The sequence below is a fragment of the Entelurus aequoreus genome, linkage group LG13 (assembly GCF_033978785.1).
Source record: "Entelurus aequoreus isolate RoL-2023_Sb linkage group LG13, RoL_Eaeq_v1.1, whole genome shotgun sequence".
In the NCBI taxonomy this organism is placed as follows: Eukaryota; Metazoa; Chordata; class Actinopteri; order Syngnathiformes; family Syngnathidae; genus Entelurus; species Entelurus aequoreus.
In genome coordinates this window covers 50,280,439-50,299,646 of record NC_084743.1, presented here as the reverse complement: position 1 = coordinate 50,299,646, position 19,208 = coordinate 50,280,439, and the positions used below count along the sequence as shown (strand labels likewise).

The 19,208-nt window shown below is 40.4% G+C and overlaps 1 protein-coding gene across 2 annotated transcripts in view; it reads left to right on the top strand.

Annotated features, from left to right (window-relative positions):
* Window positions 1-19,208, top strand: part of LOC133663476 (calsyntenin-2-like) — a 722,813-nt gene that overhangs the window by 525,859 nt on the left and 177,746 nt on the right. For both annotated transcript variants that reach the window (XM_062067961.1, XM_062067962.1), the window contains one exon: window positions 12,309-12,494. In XM_062067961.1, coding sequence (XP_061923945.1) covers window positions 12,309-12,494 — 186 coding nt within the window. The remainder of the gene's footprint in view (window positions 1-12,308; window positions 12,495-19,208) is intronic.

The following is a 19,208-nucleotide window of genomic DNA, read 5'->3' as shown; positions in this document are numbered from 1 at the left end:
ATATATATATATATATATATATATATATATATATATATACATATATATATATATATATATATATATATATATATATATATATATATTTATATATATGAATTATATGTATGTGTATGTATATGTATATATGAGTTAGATCACCTCGACTTGGTCATTTATTAAGTAATTGATTAACGTTGAAAAACATATTGGGTTGTTACCATTTAGTGATCAATTGTACGGAATATGTACTGTACTGTGCAATCTACTAATAGAAGTTTCAATCAATCAATCAATCAATGCCTACTGAGCCTATGGTGCTGTTAAGTTATTGTGGCTCAATTTGCCTTGCTGGATGCTACTTATGCTTCCGTGCACTAAAATCTGCACACATCTAAAAAATAAGTTTAAGAAAGAATCGACTGCAGAGGACCAGCAGAAATTGGACTCTGATGCGGACAATTTAGAAGGTTATTGTCCGCATGAATCTATAATCTATCATCGCCAATCTTAACTTTTTATTTTTCATTCAAATTCCTTCTGCTACTGTCTTTTTTTACTCACTGACACACTGCAGATCATTTTATGAAAATATATTTGTTCTTCCATCTAGGTATATGTTACACCAGTTTTAGATGTTTAATAGGGCTGTAACTAACAATTATGCAATAGTCTATTAGTCAGCGATAATTGTTTTGAATAATTGACTAGTAAAACCATTATTATTTTTGATCTGCTATATACAATTGAGTTTGACGTTGAGTCCACAACCTGATTTTAACATGGTTTTAAAACCTATTATGGTTAATTAAATCATAACAAAAAAATTGTAAATTACTGAGAAATTAATGGTTTTACTTTGTTCCACAAAGTATATAACCACATTAAAAAATAAATCAACAGTCTTATGGGCTATATGTCCTGTAAACATGACATTCAGTTTAATTTGTATGTGTTATCCAATAATAGGTTTATTTATCTGCAATTATTTATCTTAAATGAATAAAAGTGTAAACATGAGGAGTACTAGCAGTCTATAAATTACAATGTTAATTAACAACGAATCAAAAATAGCACGATTTGGTCGATGAATTTTCATTATCAACATTGTCAATTACTGTATGTTGACCAATCATTGCAGGCCTAATGTGTAATATCATGGCTCCAAACTACGGTCCGCGACACGTCATGAGTTTAATAAGGAATCTGGTCCATGAGTAACCTTCAACTTAATTTATATAGCTGACAAACAAATAGCTGCAAATGTGCTCCATTTAGTGGACAACCTGAGTAAATCATTTTAATGACCATGAATTTTAAATAGAAGTGTATACATCACAGCATTTACTTATACAACCCAGTCCAAACAACAGTTCCTATTCATGGAGGAAGTAAACTGCAATCAACACAGAATGTTAACACACATGGTAACACATAACACAACCTCCTCACTAAACTTTGTGGATATTATTTTAAAAAAATCCCCATCCCCATAAAACATTTAAAATTACACCCTACTCAGTGGCCTTGTGGTTAGAGTGTCCGCCCTGAGATCGGTAGGTTATGAGTTCAAACCCCGGCCGAATCATACCAAAGACTATAAAAATGGGACCCATGACGTCCCTGCTTGGCACTCAGCATCAAGGGTTGGAATTGGGGGTTGAATCACCAAAAATGATTCCCGGGCGCGGCCACCGCTGCTGCCCACTGCTTCCCTCACCTCCCAGGGGGTGAACAAGGGGATGGGTCAAATGCATAGGACACATTTCACCACACCTACTGTGTGTGTGACAATTATTGATACTTTAACTTTAACTTTAACTTTATTTAAATCCACTACAATCCTTGATGGGAAAATGCAAAACATTCTCTCTACACTTATCTGTGTTTGGCACATTTTAGCGACTTGATTTTTCTGATTGATAACAACATTTTAGGTTGTCACGGAAGTAAACAAGGTAGGAATTTAACTTTCACATACTCTTAAGATCCAATCCTATTATTATTGATCTCATATACTAATATAACGTGTGTGTGTGTGTGTGTGTGTGTATATATATATATATATATATATATATATATATATATATATATATATATATATATATATATATATATATATATATATATATATATATATATATATATATATATATATATATATATAATGGCCACATTTTCGGGGGATCATTAGTCAATAGTCAATAACAAGCTGTTTATAGCCATTCATACTGTAACTACCTGCTGGTGTTATTGTGTATGTTAGTGTGTTATGATGGTAATTTTCCCATGGTCTGTGAACACACCGTGTCGGCGGAGAATGAGCAAGTGTTGTGTGTCTTGAACTGAAGCACGGAGGCAGACGTGTGCGCACGGAGGAAATGCTTGTTGGAATTGGGCCCGTTGTTATCATAAAATTGGCAATAAAAGCTAAAAAGTAAATCAGACTTTGTTTTCTCCTGGACACTGCAATACATTATATTACTTCATTATGAGAGGTGTGGTGGCTAATATGACATATGAAGCCTGTACATTAAGGAGAAACCCTAAATGTAGTTAAACCGGATGTATAGTGTAGCGCTTTTATTTTGAAGCTGGAAAAGTGTGCGATTTTTTTGGATTGACTGTTTGCAATAAAAAAAAACTCTCCTTTCGACACCCTGCCGACTGTCTTTCATTTCTGTTGAACTTTTATGTCATCTTACTTCCTAAATCAGTCACAGTAACAATCTAAATGTGATGTTATCACTGCACCTGAACACGGAAGTGAAGCACCACCCACCTCTGGAACGACACGACACGCCCAGCAGGTGTTTGCTGCAGGAATGCCGGCTCATCTCACTGCGAAAAAGAGTAATTTCTTGTCAGGAGAACAACTTGCTTTGGACCTGATATTTCCATAAGGTAGACTTTCTTTTGTCCATGTCAGTGCTTCTCAATTATTTTCTGTTATGGCCCCCCTAAGAATTAAAACATATTTCGAACCCAAGTCCCCAACGCAACTATAAATAGAATCATTTGTCTATAAAATTGTTATAAGCACGCCTCTGCATAACACTGTATCCTTATCAACATTAAAGATAACACACCGGTCTTTCCTCGTCTTTCACCGTAGTCACAGTGAAGCCAAGCTACATACACTTTGTCATATTCTAGTACGGCAAAAAAAAAAAAAACATGCCCCCACTGGCATCACACTGAGGGTGTCCTCCCCACTATTTGAGAAGGACTGCTTTACGTGAATGCCATTGAAACTCTTTTGTAACTCATTTGTAACTCTGTAGATTGCTCTTGCTCACCATTGCAGTTCCTATCTTATGCTACTGTGTGAGTTAGGGATCGTTGATGAAAAGGAGTCATTCAAAAGACTTGATTGTTCGGCCAGCGTATAGCAGCTGTGTTAGATCTCTTTGCATAATAACACCTTGTATTTCTACAACTTCATGGCCTCTTTTAGGAAGAGGACATATCCTCTTATTGAAAGTGGTCTGTGAATGAGGCCCATTATTTTCTGCCAGCTGTATCTGAGCTGTCTGTGGAGTGATGTCAGCCATCTTGAGACAATGTAGGCAGACAGTAATGTCAATGGGATATTGTTCAAAGACGTCAATTCTGATGAACCCTTAAACGTTTTTGGTATGTAACTCACCAGCCACTCTGATATCTTGCGAGCTTTGAGCCGTCAATCGGTACTTATTATCACAAAGGAGAAAAGGCCAATCATTATAGAGAGAGATAATCAGATGCAGTTCGGCAGATTGAATTGCATGAAATACAGTCTAGCACAGTGGTTCTTAACCTTGTTGGAGGTACCGAACCCCACCAGTTTCATATGCGCACTCACCGAACCATTCTTTAGTGAAAAATAAAATGTTTCCATCCATCCATCCATCCATCCATCCATCTTCTTCCGCTTATCCGAGGTCGGGTCGCGGGGGCAGCAGCCTAAGCAGGGAAACCCAGACTTTCCTCTCCCCAGCCGCTTCGTCCAGCTCTTCCCGGGGGATCCCGAGGCGTTCCCAGGCCAGCCGGGAGACATAGTCTTCCCAACGTGTCCTGGGTCTTCCCCGTGGCCTCCTACCGGTCGGACGTGCCCTAAACACCTCCCTAGGGAGGCGTTCAGGTGGCATCCTGACCAGATGCCCGAACCACCTCATCTGGCTCCTCTCGATGTGGAGGAGCAGCGACTTTACTTTGAGCTCCCCCCGGATGTCAGAGTTTCTCACCCTATCTCTAAGGGAGAGACCCGCCACCCGGCGGAGGAAACTCATTTCGGCCGCTTGTACCCGTGATCTTGTCCTTTCGGTCATAACCCAAAGCTCATGACCATAGGTGAGGATGGGAACGTAGATCGACCGGTAAATTGAGAGCTTTGCCTTCCGGCTCAGCTCCTTCTTCACCACAACGGATCGATACAGCGTCCGCATTACTGAAGACGCCGCACCGATGCGCCTGTCGATCTCACGATCCACTCTTCCCTCACTGGTGAACAAGACTCCAAGGTACTTGGACTCCTCCACTTGGGGCAGGGTCTCCTCCGCAACCTGGAGATGGCAATCCACCCTTTTCCAGGCGAGAACCATGGACTCTGACTTGGAGGTGCTGGTGTTTGTTACTTAGAATATGTTCCCCATACTAAAGTGTTACCAAAAACATATAACAAAGTTATATGTTTAAAGTATGTTAAAGTGTTACCAAAAACATATAACAAAGTTATATGTTTTTGGTAACACTTTAGTATGGGGAACATATTCTAAGTAACAAAGACTTAATTTAGAGTGTTTTGGACACTAGGGGAACATATTCTAATTAAAAAAGACTTAATTTAGAGTTATTTGGTTAGGGTTAGGGTTAGGGTTAGAGGGTTAGGGCTAGGGTTAGAGGGTTAGGGTTATAATAAGGCCATGCTGACTAAGGCATTAATAAGTACTTAATAATGACTATTTAAGAGCCAATATGTTACTAATTTGCATGTTAATAAGCAACTAATTAATGGTGAATATGTTCCCCATACTAAAGTGTTACCATGTTTTTTTACTGGTGCACAAAATAAACCGTGCATGAACATCACCTTGTTCAAAGAACAAAACCAACACAGTGCATTAACTCACAACAAATTACACACCTGCAAATCAGTGTGACTTCTGCTGTTGCCGTATCCGTAATACGCCGATAGGGAGAAGTTTTTATTTACACAATGAGTCGGGTGTGTTTTGACCTCCGCCGAACCCCTGAGCCCGACTCTCCAAACCACTAGGGTTCGATCGAACCCAGGTTAAGAACCACTGGTCTAGCATATACACCAGTGGCGTGCGGTGAGGTTAATGTCTGGTGAGGCACGACTGCATCATCACAGTCAAATTTAAAAACATATGAACCTGCAGTGCAGGTGTACCTAATGTTGTGTCCCTGCGGTCGTTCGCGGCTCCTGCAGCGCGAGCATTGTTGTTTTTGCACTTTTTGGCTTCTTGTTAAGTGACTTTTTTTGGGTGGATTCGGTCTTGCACGTGGAGGGTTTGGGTGTGGGCTTTGGTTGGTGTGGCCGCGGTGCTCCCGTCGGGCAGTGCATTCTGCGGCGGAGGTGCTTGGCACCAGGAGGCGGGGTTATGATACGAGCCTCACACAGTGTGTCTCCGCAGCAGATTTATGATCGCTCAGCACTAAAAATATGTTACACACATACAGTTGTCGACAAAATACACTGTACATTATATACCTCAGCTAACTAAACTATGGAAATGTATAATATAATTCATATAGCAATACGGTCTCACTGCACAGCAGGCCAGCAGTTAGCCGAGTCGCAATCCATGGTGAGGCACAAGTGCCTCAACTGGCTGCTGATCACCGCACCGTCTCTTCTCAGTATTTGAACGGCAAATGTGAAAATAAAAATAATCTAAAACTGGTGAAGTTAAATGGAAAATAACTTTAGTATAATCACTGGATACATATAACAATTTCATTTTTTTTTTTTTCTTTTTCTTTTTTTTTTCTTTCCATGATGGCAGGTGAGGCCCCGCCTCCCCTGCCTCTAGTGACTGCACACCAAAAAAAATCAATTCATGAAGTTTGGTTCTTTTATGAATTTATTAAGGGTCTACTGAAAATGTGACCAAATATGATGGGTCAAAAGTATACATACAGCAATGTTGATATTTGGTTACATGTCCCTTGGCAAGTTTCACTGCAATAAGGCGCTTTTGGTAGCCATCCACAAGCTTCTGGCAAGCTTTTGGTTGAATTTTTGGCCACTTCTCTTGACAAATTTGGTGCAGTTCAGTTAAATTTGTTGGTTTTGTGACATGACGTGGTTGGGGGTGGGGCCGGGGTGTGGTTGGGGGCGGGGGGCGTGGTTAAGAGGGGAGGAGTATATTTACAGCTAAAATTCACCAACTCGAGTATTTCATATATATTTCATATATATATATATATATATGTATGAAATACTTGACTTTCAGTGAATTCTAGCTATATATATATATATATATATATATATATATATATATATATATATATCAGTGGCGTGCAGTCACTAGAGGCAGGGGAGGCACGGCCTCACCTGCCATCGTTGAAAGAAAAAAAAAAGTAAAAAGAAAAAATTAAATAGTTATATGTATCCAGTGATTATACTAAAGTTATTTTCCATTTAACTTCACCAGTTTTAGATTATTTTTATTTTTATTTTCACATTTGCCGTTCAAATACTGAGAAGAGACGGTGCGGTGATCAGCAGCCAGTTGAGGCACGTCACTGATTTGTGCCTCAACATGGATTGTGCGCAATGACTCGGCTAACTGCTGGCCTGCTGTGCAGTGAGACTGTATTGCTATATGAATTATATTATACATTTCCATAGTTTAGTTAGCTGAGGTATATAATGTCAGTGTATTTTGTCAACAACTGTATATGTGTAACGTATTTCTTGTGCTGAGCGATCATAAAACTCTGCTGCGAAGACACACTGTGTGAGGCTCGTCTCATAACCCCGCCTCCTGGTGCCAAGCATCTCCGCCGCAGAATGCACCGCCCGACGGGAGCGCCACACCAACCAAAGCCCACACCCAAACCCTCCATGAGGGTTTGGGTGTGGTTTGTGATTCAAGACCGAATCCACCCAAAAAAGTCACTTAACAAGAAGCCAAAAAGTGCAAAAACAACAATGCTCGCGCTGCAGGAGCCGCGAACGACCGCAGGGACACAACATTAGGTACACCTGTCCTGCAGGTTCATATGTTTGTAAATCTGACTGTGATGATGCAGCCGTGCCTCACCAGACATTAACCTCACCGCACGCCACTGATATATATATATATATATATATATATATATATATATATATATATATATATATATATATATATATATATATATATATATATATATATATATTTATTTATTTTATTATACATACAAATAAAATAAATACTTGAATTTCAGTGTTCCAGAGGCTATCCAGTAGATGGCAGTATTGTCCTGTTTAAGAGTGTCACAACATTGCTGTTTACGGCGGACAAACTGCTTTATGGTAGACGAAAACGTGACTGCTGTTGTTGTGTGTTGTTACTGCGCTGGGAGGACGTTAATGAAACTGCCTAACAATAAACCCACATAAGAAACCAAGAACTCGCCCTCGATCATCCATACAGTTATAACGTGATTGGGCAGGCACGCTGTTTATATCGTGGGAAAGCGGACGTGAAAACAGACTGTCGCCGCTGTCCCCCTTCAGGTCCACAGAATTCCGGGAGATTTTCGGGACAAAATTTCTTCCCGGAGGTTTTCGGGAGAGGCGCTGAATTCCGGGTGTGTCCCGGAAAATCCGGGAGGGTTGGCAAGTATGCTCTAATCTTACCTGCACGCTGTTCCTGCTTGTTTCCTGCATTGGAGGGGAACACAACAATCGCAGCCATGCGTCGAAGACGTAACACCTTTACCACTTTTGACGTGCGTTTGGGGTCATTGTCCTGTTGGAACACTCAACTGCGCCCCAGACCCAACCTCCGGGCTGATGATTTTAGGTTGTTCTGAAGAATTTGAAGGTAATCCTCCTTTTTCATTGTCCCATTTACTCTCTGTAAAGGACGAGTTCCGTTGGCAGCAAAACAGACCCCGAGCATAATACTACCACCACCATGCTTGATGGTAAGAATGGTGTTCCTGGGATTAAAGGCCTCACCTTTTCCCCTCCAAACATATTGCTGGGTGTTGTGGCCAAACAGCTCAATTTGTGTTTCATCTGACATCACATGGACAAAGATAAGACCTTCTGGAGGAAGGTTCTGTAGAAACTCAAAACAGCCATGACATTATGTTCTTTACAAGTGTATGTAAACTTTTGACCAGGACTGTATTCCTATGTGTGTACCAGTGTTTTGTAGTGACATGTATGTTTTGTTGTCTTGTTTAGCACAATTGTTTGTACACATCACACCTACTGACAAGCTCCCTCGTAGCAGCGTGCCAACCGCCCTCAGCAATCGCAGTCTGCAAGAGATAAATCAACTACAAGGCAGATGCAGCATGTGCATATGTATGAGCGCAAGGTGAACATGACAGATTCACCAGACTGCTGAACAGCCTCTCTTCTATCCAGTCAGTACAGTCTGATGCTCTTCCTCTTAGCTCCCAAACAATAAAACGTTGTATAGATTAAATGGACGTGGTCGTGGTTGTTCTCTTCCTGGCCGGCAATAAAAAGTAGCAAAAAAAAAAGGAAACTAGACTGGCACACGTAACATTTAGAGTGAGAGGTGGTTATAATGAGCATACCTTTGTATTATATCCTCTCGTCATTACTTGGAGAGGCTGAGCAGGCGAGCACAAACGTAAAGAGATAAGTGAAGAGATCAGTGCACCATGCTAAAACAGAAAACTAAATTCACAACTGTCAGGATAGGGCCTGATAATATAATGACTACTGTCATGATGCAGAGAGTGGCCGTGCCAGCAACCTGAGGGTTCCTGGTTCGATCCCCAGCTTCTACCAACCTAGTCACGTCCGTTGTGTCCTTGAGCAAAACACTTCACTCTTGCTCCTGATGGGTCGTGGTTAGCGCCTTGCATGGCAGCTCCCGCCATCAGTGTGTGAATGTGTGTGTGAATGGGTGAATGTGGAAATACTGTCAAAGCGCTTTGAGTACCTTGAAGGTAGAAACAAGCTATACAAGTATAACCCATTTATCATTTAATAATAATAATAATGATGATAGTAATAATCATACTATTCCCGGGCGCGGCCACCGCTGCTGCTCACTGCTCCCCTCACCTCCCAGGGGGTGAACAAGGGTGATGAGTCAAATGCAGAAATGAATTTCGCCACACCTAGTGTGTGTGTGTGACAATCATTGGTACTTTAACTTAACTTGAACTTTAATAATGGGAACTGTGGCATTGTCCAAATTAGATTCCATGTAGTTCTGTACTTCTGAGTTTTTTTCTGCAAAATAAAAGAGCCTGATTCACCAAATCCCATTCCATATCGGGAAACAACATATCTTATAAGAACAACACGGTCAAGTTCCCGCATAAAAGTTTTGAACTTGTTTGTGTTTTCCTGTATTTTAGTTCTTTCTTTTGTTCCTGCTATGTTATTTGCACACTTCCTGTTTTGTCTATCAATCAGGAGGCTTCTGAGGCTCAGCGTCGTCAATGGGACGGTGCTGGTTTGTTTTTTTGTTGTACAGTATGGGGAGGCGTCAAAGTGTGGATGTTGTATCGGGGGCCCTGGACTTTTGTCAAGTTTGAAGATTTGTCCTGGCATTTAAATGTCGGTTATAAAAAAAAAAATGTCATACATATTGAGATCAAATAAATATTGCTGTGAAAGTTCAATAATAAGGTTGCTTAAATCAAATTTAGAGTGTCTAAGACTACCTAGACCCCATCACCCCCATCAAAAAGAGCACTGAACACTTCACTCAACACATACCGTAACATCATAATGTTATCAAAGCTCATCATCAAGCAGTCACATGAACAGCAGAAATTTGGTAAAAATAATGAAGGTATAGACATAAATCATCTGTTACAGCATATGGAAAAGTTATGTATAAGTTTTACTTTTGCATCTCATTGCACCTAACTGTGGTGTGTTCGAGGATTCAAAATTCAAGTTGGAAACAGAGGCCTCACTAGTTTTTAGAGACACGGGGAGGCTTGCACCATAGGATATGTAATAATAAATATATAATCATAATAATAATGATCTTTTATTATGATGATAATCCTATGTGCGTCAGATAATCTATATTTTACACTCTGAAGTAAAGGGAAACTTGACAAAAGTATAATCATATTTAAGTAAATAATATATAAATATATATGTATATAATATATATATATTTTTTAAATTCTTATTCTGGCCACTTGTTTTTGCTCCCATTTTTCATGAGTTGAACTCAAAGATGTAAAACTTTTACTATATACACAAAAGGTGTATTCATCTCAAATATTGTTTAGAAATCTGTCTAAATCTATGTTAGTGAGCATTTTCTATTTGCCAAGATGATCCATCCCACCTCACATGTGTGGCATATCAAGATGCTGATTAAACAGCATGATTATTGCACAGGTGTGCCTTAGGATGCCCACAATAAAAGGCCACTCTGAAATGTGCAGTTTTGCTTCATTGGGGTCTGGGTGGGGTCAGAAAAGCAGTCATTATCTGGTGTGACCATCATTTGCCTCACGCTGTGCAACACATTTACTTCGCATAGAGTTGATCAGGTTGTTGATTGTGGCCTGTGGAATGTTGGTCCACTCCTCTTCAGTGTCTTTGCAAATTTGCTGGATATTGGCGGGAACTGGAACACGCTGTCGTATACGGCGATCCTCAGCATCCCAAACATGCTCAATGGGAGACATGTCCGGTGAGCGTGCTGGCCATGCAAGAACTGGGATGTTATCATCTTCCAGGAATTGTGTACAGATCCTTGCAACATGGGGCCGTGCATTGTCATACTGCAACATGAGGTGATGGTCTTGGGTTAATGACACAACAGAGGACCTCAGAATCCCGTCACGGTATCTCTGTGCATTCAAAATGCCATCAATAAAATGCACTTGTGTTCGTTGTCCATAACATACTCCTGCCCATACCATAACCCCACCTTTAACATGGGCCACTCCATTCACAACATTGACCTCAGCAAACCGCTCTCCCACACGACGCCACACACGCTGTCTGTCATCTGCCCTGAAGAGTGAAAACCTGGATTAATCGGTGAAGAGAACACCTCTCCAACATGCCAGACGCCATCGAATGTGAGCATTTGCCTCAAGTCGAGACCCAGATGAGGACGACGAGCATGCAGATGAGTTTCCCTGAGACGGTTTCTCACAGTTTGTGCAGAAATTCTTTGGTTATGCAAACCAATTATTGCAGCAGCTGTCCGGGTGATTATGGAGGTACCCCTGCTGGATGTGGAGGTCCTGGGCTGGTGTGGTTACACTTGATCTGTGGTTGTGAGGCCGGGTTGATGTACTGCCAAATTCTCTGAAACGCCTTTGGAGACGGTTTATGGTAGAGAAATGAGCATTCAGTTCACGGGCAACGGCTCTGGTGGACATTCCTGCAGTCGGCATGCCAACTGAACGCTCCCTCAAAACTTGTGACATCTGTGGCATTGTGCTGTGTGATAAAACTGCACATTTCAGAGTGTTTTTTTATCGTGGACAGCCAAAGGCACACCTGTTTAATCAGCATATTGATATGCTACATCTGTGAGGGCACTAAAACAGATTTAGACAGATAGGAATGGGTATTTTGTGTGTAGCAAACGTTTTAGATCTTTTGAGTTCAACTCATGAAAAATGGGAACAAAAACAAAAGTGTTGCGTTTATATCTTTGTTTAGTTTAACTACGGTTTTTACACATATTTTAAAAGGCTAGTTTCAACCAAATCTATGTAATTGTTTTTTTTTGTTAGCGCATGTAAACATTCCAACTGTGTGTGTATGGGTGGCAGTGATGTTGGATTCAGTGTGTGGGGGTGGGGGGGTGAATTGGGGCACACAATTTAATGCTACGCCCCTGATTGTGTTTTTGCCTTGCCTACTTCCAAGTTTTTTTACTCACCACTGTGGCGGTCACGCCGGTGCTACCTGAGGTTACCCAATAGCGGGACTTTTTAACTGCACGTTGCTTGTCGTCTCTGCATCTTGGGTCACGTCGCCAACCGCCATGCCATAACGTATCAAACACAATGTTTTGCAAAATAATTACCTTTTTTTAAATTCCAGTCAATGTGACTATAGCACCCAGGGGAAAAACTCTATCCTCAGTGTTGTGTTCAACATTATCATTCTCATATCTCTCTTTTCCTAGGTTGGAGTAAGCAAGTTGACTATGAGCCAGGAACAGGCAGTAAGCCGTTGTTTCCCAAAATGCATCTGGAGACCTGTGGAGAACCACTGTCATCTGCGAGGACCACCGTGGAACTTCAAACCAGTCATATTGGGAAGGGCTGCGACCGTGAGACCTACTCTGAGAAGTCGTTACAAAAATTATGTGGTTGGTTCTTTTGCTTGTTTTTGTCTGAAAAAATAGGTTGCATATGGAATACTTGGTGTATTATTGCTCTATGTTACAGGCAACAAGAGGCTAAATGTAATTTCTTCACATACAATATATCAAATCCAGGTTGATTAACTACCGTACTCTCCGGGCTGGCAATAGCACCAGTATTTAAAGGCCTACTGAAACCCACTACTACCGACCACACAGTCTGATAGTTTATATATTAATGATGAAATTTTAACATTGCAACACATGCCAATACGGCCGGGTTAACTTATAAAGTGTAATTTTACATTTCCGGCGAAACTTCCGGTTGAAAACGTCTAGGTATGATGACGTTTGCGCGTGACGTCGATGGTTGAAACGGAAGTATTCGGACACATTGTATCTCAATACAAACAGCTCTGTTTTCATCGCAAAATTCCACAGTATTCTGGACATCTGTGTTGGTGAATCTTTTGCAATTTGTTTAATGAACAATGGAGACTGCAAAGAAGAAAGCTGTAGGTGGGTTCGGTGTATTAGCGGCTGGCAGCAGCAACACAACCAGGAGGACTTTGAGGATAGCAGACGCGCTATCCGACGCTAGCCGCCCACCGCATCGATGATCGGGTGAATTCCTTCGTCGCGCCATCGATCGCTGGAACGCAGGTGAGCACGGGTGTTGATGAGCAGATGAGGGCTGGCGTAGGTGGAGAGATAATGTTTTTTATCATAGCTCTGATGAGGTCCCGTAGCTAAGTTAGCTTCAATGGCGTCGTTAGCAACAGCATTGCTAGGCTTCGACAGGCGGCACAGCATTAACCGTGTAGTTACAGGTCCAGTGTTTGGTTCGGTGTCTCCTGATAGTAGTATTGTTGATCTGCTGTCTATCCTTCCAGTCAGGGGCTTATTTCTTTTGTTTCTATCTGCATTTAAGCACAATATTATCACGTTAGCTCCGTAGCTAAAGTGCTTCACCGATGTATTGTCGTGGAGATAAAAGTCACTGTGAATGTCCATTTCGCGTTCTCGACTCTCATTTTCAAGAGGATATAGTATCCGAGGTGGTTTAAAATACAAATCCGTGATCCAAAATAGAAAAAGGAGAGAGTGTGGAATCCAATGAGCCCTTTTACCTAAGTTACGGTCAGAGCGAAAAAAGATACGTCCTGCACTGCACTCTAGTCCTTCACTCTCACGTTCCTCATCCACAAATCTTTCATCCTGGCTCAAATTAATGGGGTAATCGTTGCTTTCTCAGTCCGAATCGCTCTCGCTGCTGGTGTAAACAATGGGGAAATGTGAGGAGCCCTTCAACCTGCGACGTCCCGCTACTTCCGGTACAGGCAAGGCTTTTTTTATCAGCGACCAAAAGTTGCGAACTTTATCGTCGATGTTCTCTACTAAATCCTTTCAGCAAAAATATGGCAATATCGCGAAATGATCAAGTATGACACATAGAATGGATCTGCTATCCCCGTTTAAATAAAAACAATTCATTTCAGTAGGCCTTTAAAGGGGAACTGCAGGTTTTTTGTTTTTTTTTGCTGATTATTTCTCACTGCATACTTTATGAGAGCCAACAAACATAATAAAACATAATTTATTGTACAAGGTCTGCTGTCATTAGGATGCCGACTGCTAGGATGTTCATATATTCCCACTTCGATGAAAAATGTCTTATAATCTGCACAAAGAAAAGGGGTGGGGGGTGGGGTTGGGGGAGGGTCGAAAACCAAGCGTCTTTTCCTGTCCTCCTCGCTAGTTTCGGGTCCTAAATGGCTTTCAAAGTGTACCAATTTGTCGGAACATCTACTCAGACTTCTTCCATCTAGGTGAGATGCATGGTTTATGATCTAGAATAAACTTCCAGGGAGCAAAGAAGCGAGGAAACAGCAGACCACTCCATGATGTAAACATAGGGACACACAAAAATGATCAAGGCTCCACTATAAATGGTTAGTCTGCGTTAGCGCTTATAATAACATTATCACTAATACTTGGTTTAAATTAAAATCACAAAATGTAAATGGAGTATTGTTTGCGTTTTTTTTATAATTATTTATTGGATTTTATGGGCGGAATAGAGGAGCTCCCATTGGCTCCGCTGTAAGTGGGCTTTTATTTACGTTTATTTACAAGTTAGAATGCATTAAAAAAAAAAAATCCATCTGTCGTCATGTTTTTTATAATGATTGTGAACGATAGGCAAAATTCCCCAAAAATTTGAAATTCTCCTGTAATTGTTTCCAAACGGTACTTGTCACACAGCAGCACAACGGTTAATCTAACAAAACACTCTAGCTGCGGAAGTTAGCTCTCCAATGTGGTAAACCGACTTAATAACTCTACGGTGACATTTTGGTGAACGTACAAAACTGAAACACAACTAAAAGAATGCCATTGTAAGTTAATGATGCTAATACAAACACTTGTAAACGTGTTAGCATATTCGCTAATGTTAACGACGCTAGCTTGATTACATTACGATAGCACGTACATATATGCATGAAAACACTTCTACAGACATCACACATGGGATGGTTTAGTAAGGATTAATTGTTTTAGTTATATTGTAAAACTTACAAAAATTACTTGAAGTGATGGAAGAAGAATCCTTTCGATTAGATAAACACTATAGACGAACTGGATATACTTTTGGTTCACTGCATAAAACAGGAAGTACATTTTCAACCCAAAGCAGCTACAGTGAGTGAACTCGTCCAAAAGATGGCACCATAGCAAACAAAAATAACACCTTTGCTGAGTCTCTTAGTGTCGAAAACTTTGTTGAATAAAAAACATTATGGCCCTTAGCAAAGATACATTTATAAATTAGCCACCGCGTTTTCTAAGCTGTAGGAATAGAGTAGTGGCTTATAGTCCGGAAAATATGTTTGTTGGTTGTTAGTGAAGATTACCTAAAGAGATACAGCTGAAAGCCGCAATTGAAACATGTTTTTTATGCCATCATTAAAGAAACTTTATCATTTCTTAGAACCGATCATCCCAAAGGTGTTAGAACAAGAACTGCAGTTGAATGTTTTCCCATAACCAGCCATTTGTATTTGGATTAAAATTATAATTGAAACAGGGTATTGATTGAAACTGAATAAAATAGGCTACATTTGGCCGACACAAATATGTGTAGGCGTTTTCACTTAAACTTAAGGTGATTTATGCTTCTTCCCAGACAAGCCTACTCTCCTCTCCAAAACCCTGCGGTATAGTGTGACGTGCAGCTCAAAAAATCTAACATCGTCTCTCGGCGATGCAGGTTGTAGGGTTATCATTGGACGGCTTGTAGTACATTATTTCCTGTGTGTATTCTACTTGATGGCGTACTGCCAATGTTTGTGAATGCCTTCAACCCAATTTCAAATTAACATTTACTTTGAAAGTGATCTCAGGGCAGTCAATCGATCGCAACTGGACTGTTTGGTTTGTCTTAGAAAACGTTTTGCCTCTCATCTGAGTAGGCTTTATCTGTTCATGCTCATAGACTTAGATTGGTCAGATCTAGTCTAGTGGCTGGTGCCAAAACCCAAAATATTTATACTCCAAAAACCAGGAGGGTGTACCTTGGCAAGGATGGTTTTGCCCTATTGTAGTGAGAAAAACAACTGTTTTGATGCAAACGAGCAATCCTACTGTCAAAGCCAACGACAGTCTCACTACAATAGGGCAAAACCATCCTTGCCCAGGCATACCCTCCTGGTTTTTAGAGTATATATATTTGGGGTTTTGGCACCAGCCGCTAGACTAGATCTGACCAATCTAAGTCTAAGACTAGATCTTACCAATGTAAGTCTATGAGCATGAACTGATGAAGCCTACTCGGATGAGAGGCGAAACGTCTTCTAAGACAAACCAAACAGTACAGTTGCAATCGATTGAATACCCTGAGATTACAATGACCTGGATGAATGAGAACATTCATAGATATGAAAGTGACTGTAACACATTGATTAGTTCCAGCTCCAAGAATACTGTCTGTAATTGCCATTGTTAACGAGCGACAAAGGAAGCTAAAAAGTCGACAAATGTCATGAGAGAACTGCAAGTTTTGCTAAGTTTCCGACAATTTTAATTGGGAAGTCCGAGTGACAAGGCAAATACTTAAATTAATTGTTATTTACATTACCGCCATTTGTAGTATTTCTGCAGAAAAGTAAATGTTGTTCCCACACCACTTATGGTTCACTTACAACACTCTCAGTGCATCGCAGATTTTGTGACATTGAGATTTGAGTACCCATTGAAGTTTAATGTTAAAATTACTTGTGCGTTTTAGAGTGTGTGAAGTATTTCAAGTAGGGATGTCTTGATCCATTCTTTTTGGCCTCAGATCATATCTGATTTCGAGTCCCGATCTGATACTTTGACAATAGATTATAGAACTGAAAAGTAAAAGTAATAGCACATTTTTATAAAACGTATCTTATCAAATGTAAAATTTGCTGGTATTGTTGTATATCAGATGATGTATTAAACTTGTGGTATTGAAGGCATTTTTTTCAAAAAAGTGAAGTGGCTAGGTAAACAACAGCAACAGGTAAACAAAAGCAAAAACTAATATGGCTCTCATTTAAATCATATGGGTTTTGCCCTCAAAGCCTTTCTGTATCCAAAGGCTTACTCCCTGAATTTGTAAATAATAATGAAAATGACCACCAAAAAATATTTTGTAATAATAGCAACAAAAAAAAAGAAAAATATTGATCTCATCACTTAACTATTGATTATACCGTATTTTTTGGATTATAAGGTGCACTTAAAATCCTTTTTTTTCTCAAAACTCGACAGTGCGCCTTATAGCCCGGTGCGCCTAATGTAAGGAATAAGTTTGGTTCAGTTTACCCACCTCCAAGCAATTTTATTTGGAACATGGTGTAATGATAAGTGTGACCAGTAGATGGCAGTCAAACATAAGAGATAAGTGTGGGCTGCACCGTTTGATGTGCTTCAACATACGAGTATTATTATGATGTGTGTATAAGGTAAGACATATTATACGGTGTTTTCCATCCATCCATTTTCTACCGCTTGTGCCTTTCGGGGTCGCTAGGGGTGCTTGAGTCTATCTCAGCTGCATTCGGGCGGTAGGCGGGGGTACACCCTGGACGAGTCGTTTTGTTTCGTAATATTATGCAAAATAAACTTTTCTTACCTTCTGGTACTTGCTAATCTGTATTTGGGATCTGCATAAATCCTGAAAACTTGCGCGCGTCCGCCTTTGTAGTCCGTGTTGATCACATAGTCGATAAGCTTCTTCTTTTTCTCTATCTTCTTGTTATGTGACATTCATCCTCCGCTTATGCCATTTCTAATATAAAGTAACGTAAAGTTCTTACTTATATCTGACAGTAAACTCGCCATGAAAGCGCTAAAACAGACCGGTGTAGTGAGTTTACATTATTCACCCAAGGAACTTTAGTTATTAGAGTTCCGGTTGGACGGTTTTTCACGAGACACATTTCCTTTGTTGTTGTTTCTGGATGAGGAGATGCTGCTCCATTACTGATTGAAGTAAAGTCTGAAAGTCATTAAAACAGTTAGCTCCATCTTTTGACACTTCTTCCACTCACATCCTTGCACGCTACACCGCTACAACAAAGATGACGGGGAGAAGACGCTGCCGAAGGTGAGCCACGTAAATAAGACCGCCCACAAAACGGCGCACCCGGAAGCGACTGTCAGAAAGCGGCTTGAAGATGATCTGTAAAACATAATCTATGCAACATTTTGACCAAAAAAACACCATTGCATGTTATGTAGACCACAAAGAAGTGTTTTACATTTAGAAACAAATAATAATACTATGATTCCTTTAATGTGCCCTATAATCCCTGTAATGCGCCTTATACTGTATATGAAAAAAGATCATTCATCTTTGCAGTGACCCGTTACTAAATTATACACAATTTCATCGGCATTGCGCCTTATAGTCCGGTGCGTCCTATGGTCCGGAAAATACGGGTACTGATAATAAACTAGGTATTGATGGTATCGACATCTGGATCGATCACCCCTACTTTACATTAACATGTTAGCGGTCAGCTTCTTGTGTCATCCAGCTCGGTGTGTGTGTGTGTGTGTGTGTGTGTGTGTGTGTGTGTGTGTGTGTGTGTGTGTGTGTAGCATGCCTTTTCCTCTCGTCCTCCAGTGATAATGGTACATCGAACAAACTTAGTTTATTTTCCACCTGGATTATTTTCCACGCATTCGTTGCAGCTTGCGCTCAAATTCAAGCTGGTGTTCTGGCAAGACATGTGCCCTCTGGAATTCATGCAACTCCTGCATGTGTGTAACAAGGAATTAGGAAATGTAATTGTGTTTCCCTGAGCGTGCATCTCTTTTGAGGAAGTCTTTCATGTGAGTACGGGCTTTAGATATGTAAACACTAGGACACAGATGCCCATCAGTTTAAAAAAGGCAAATATTGGCCGCCAGGACATCTCTAAGTTTGTTAGGTGAGTGTGAAAACTGTGTGGAGGACTTTAAAGGCCTACTGAAATAAGATTTTCTTATACAAACGGGGATAGCAGTTCCATTCTATGTGTCATACTTGATCATTTCACGATATTGCCATATTTTTGCTGAAAGGATTTAGTAGAGAACATTGACGATAAAGTTCGCAACTTTTGGTCGCTGATAAAAAAGCCTTGCCTGTACCGGAAGTAGCGTGACGTCACATGTTGTGGAGCTCCTCACATCTGCACATTG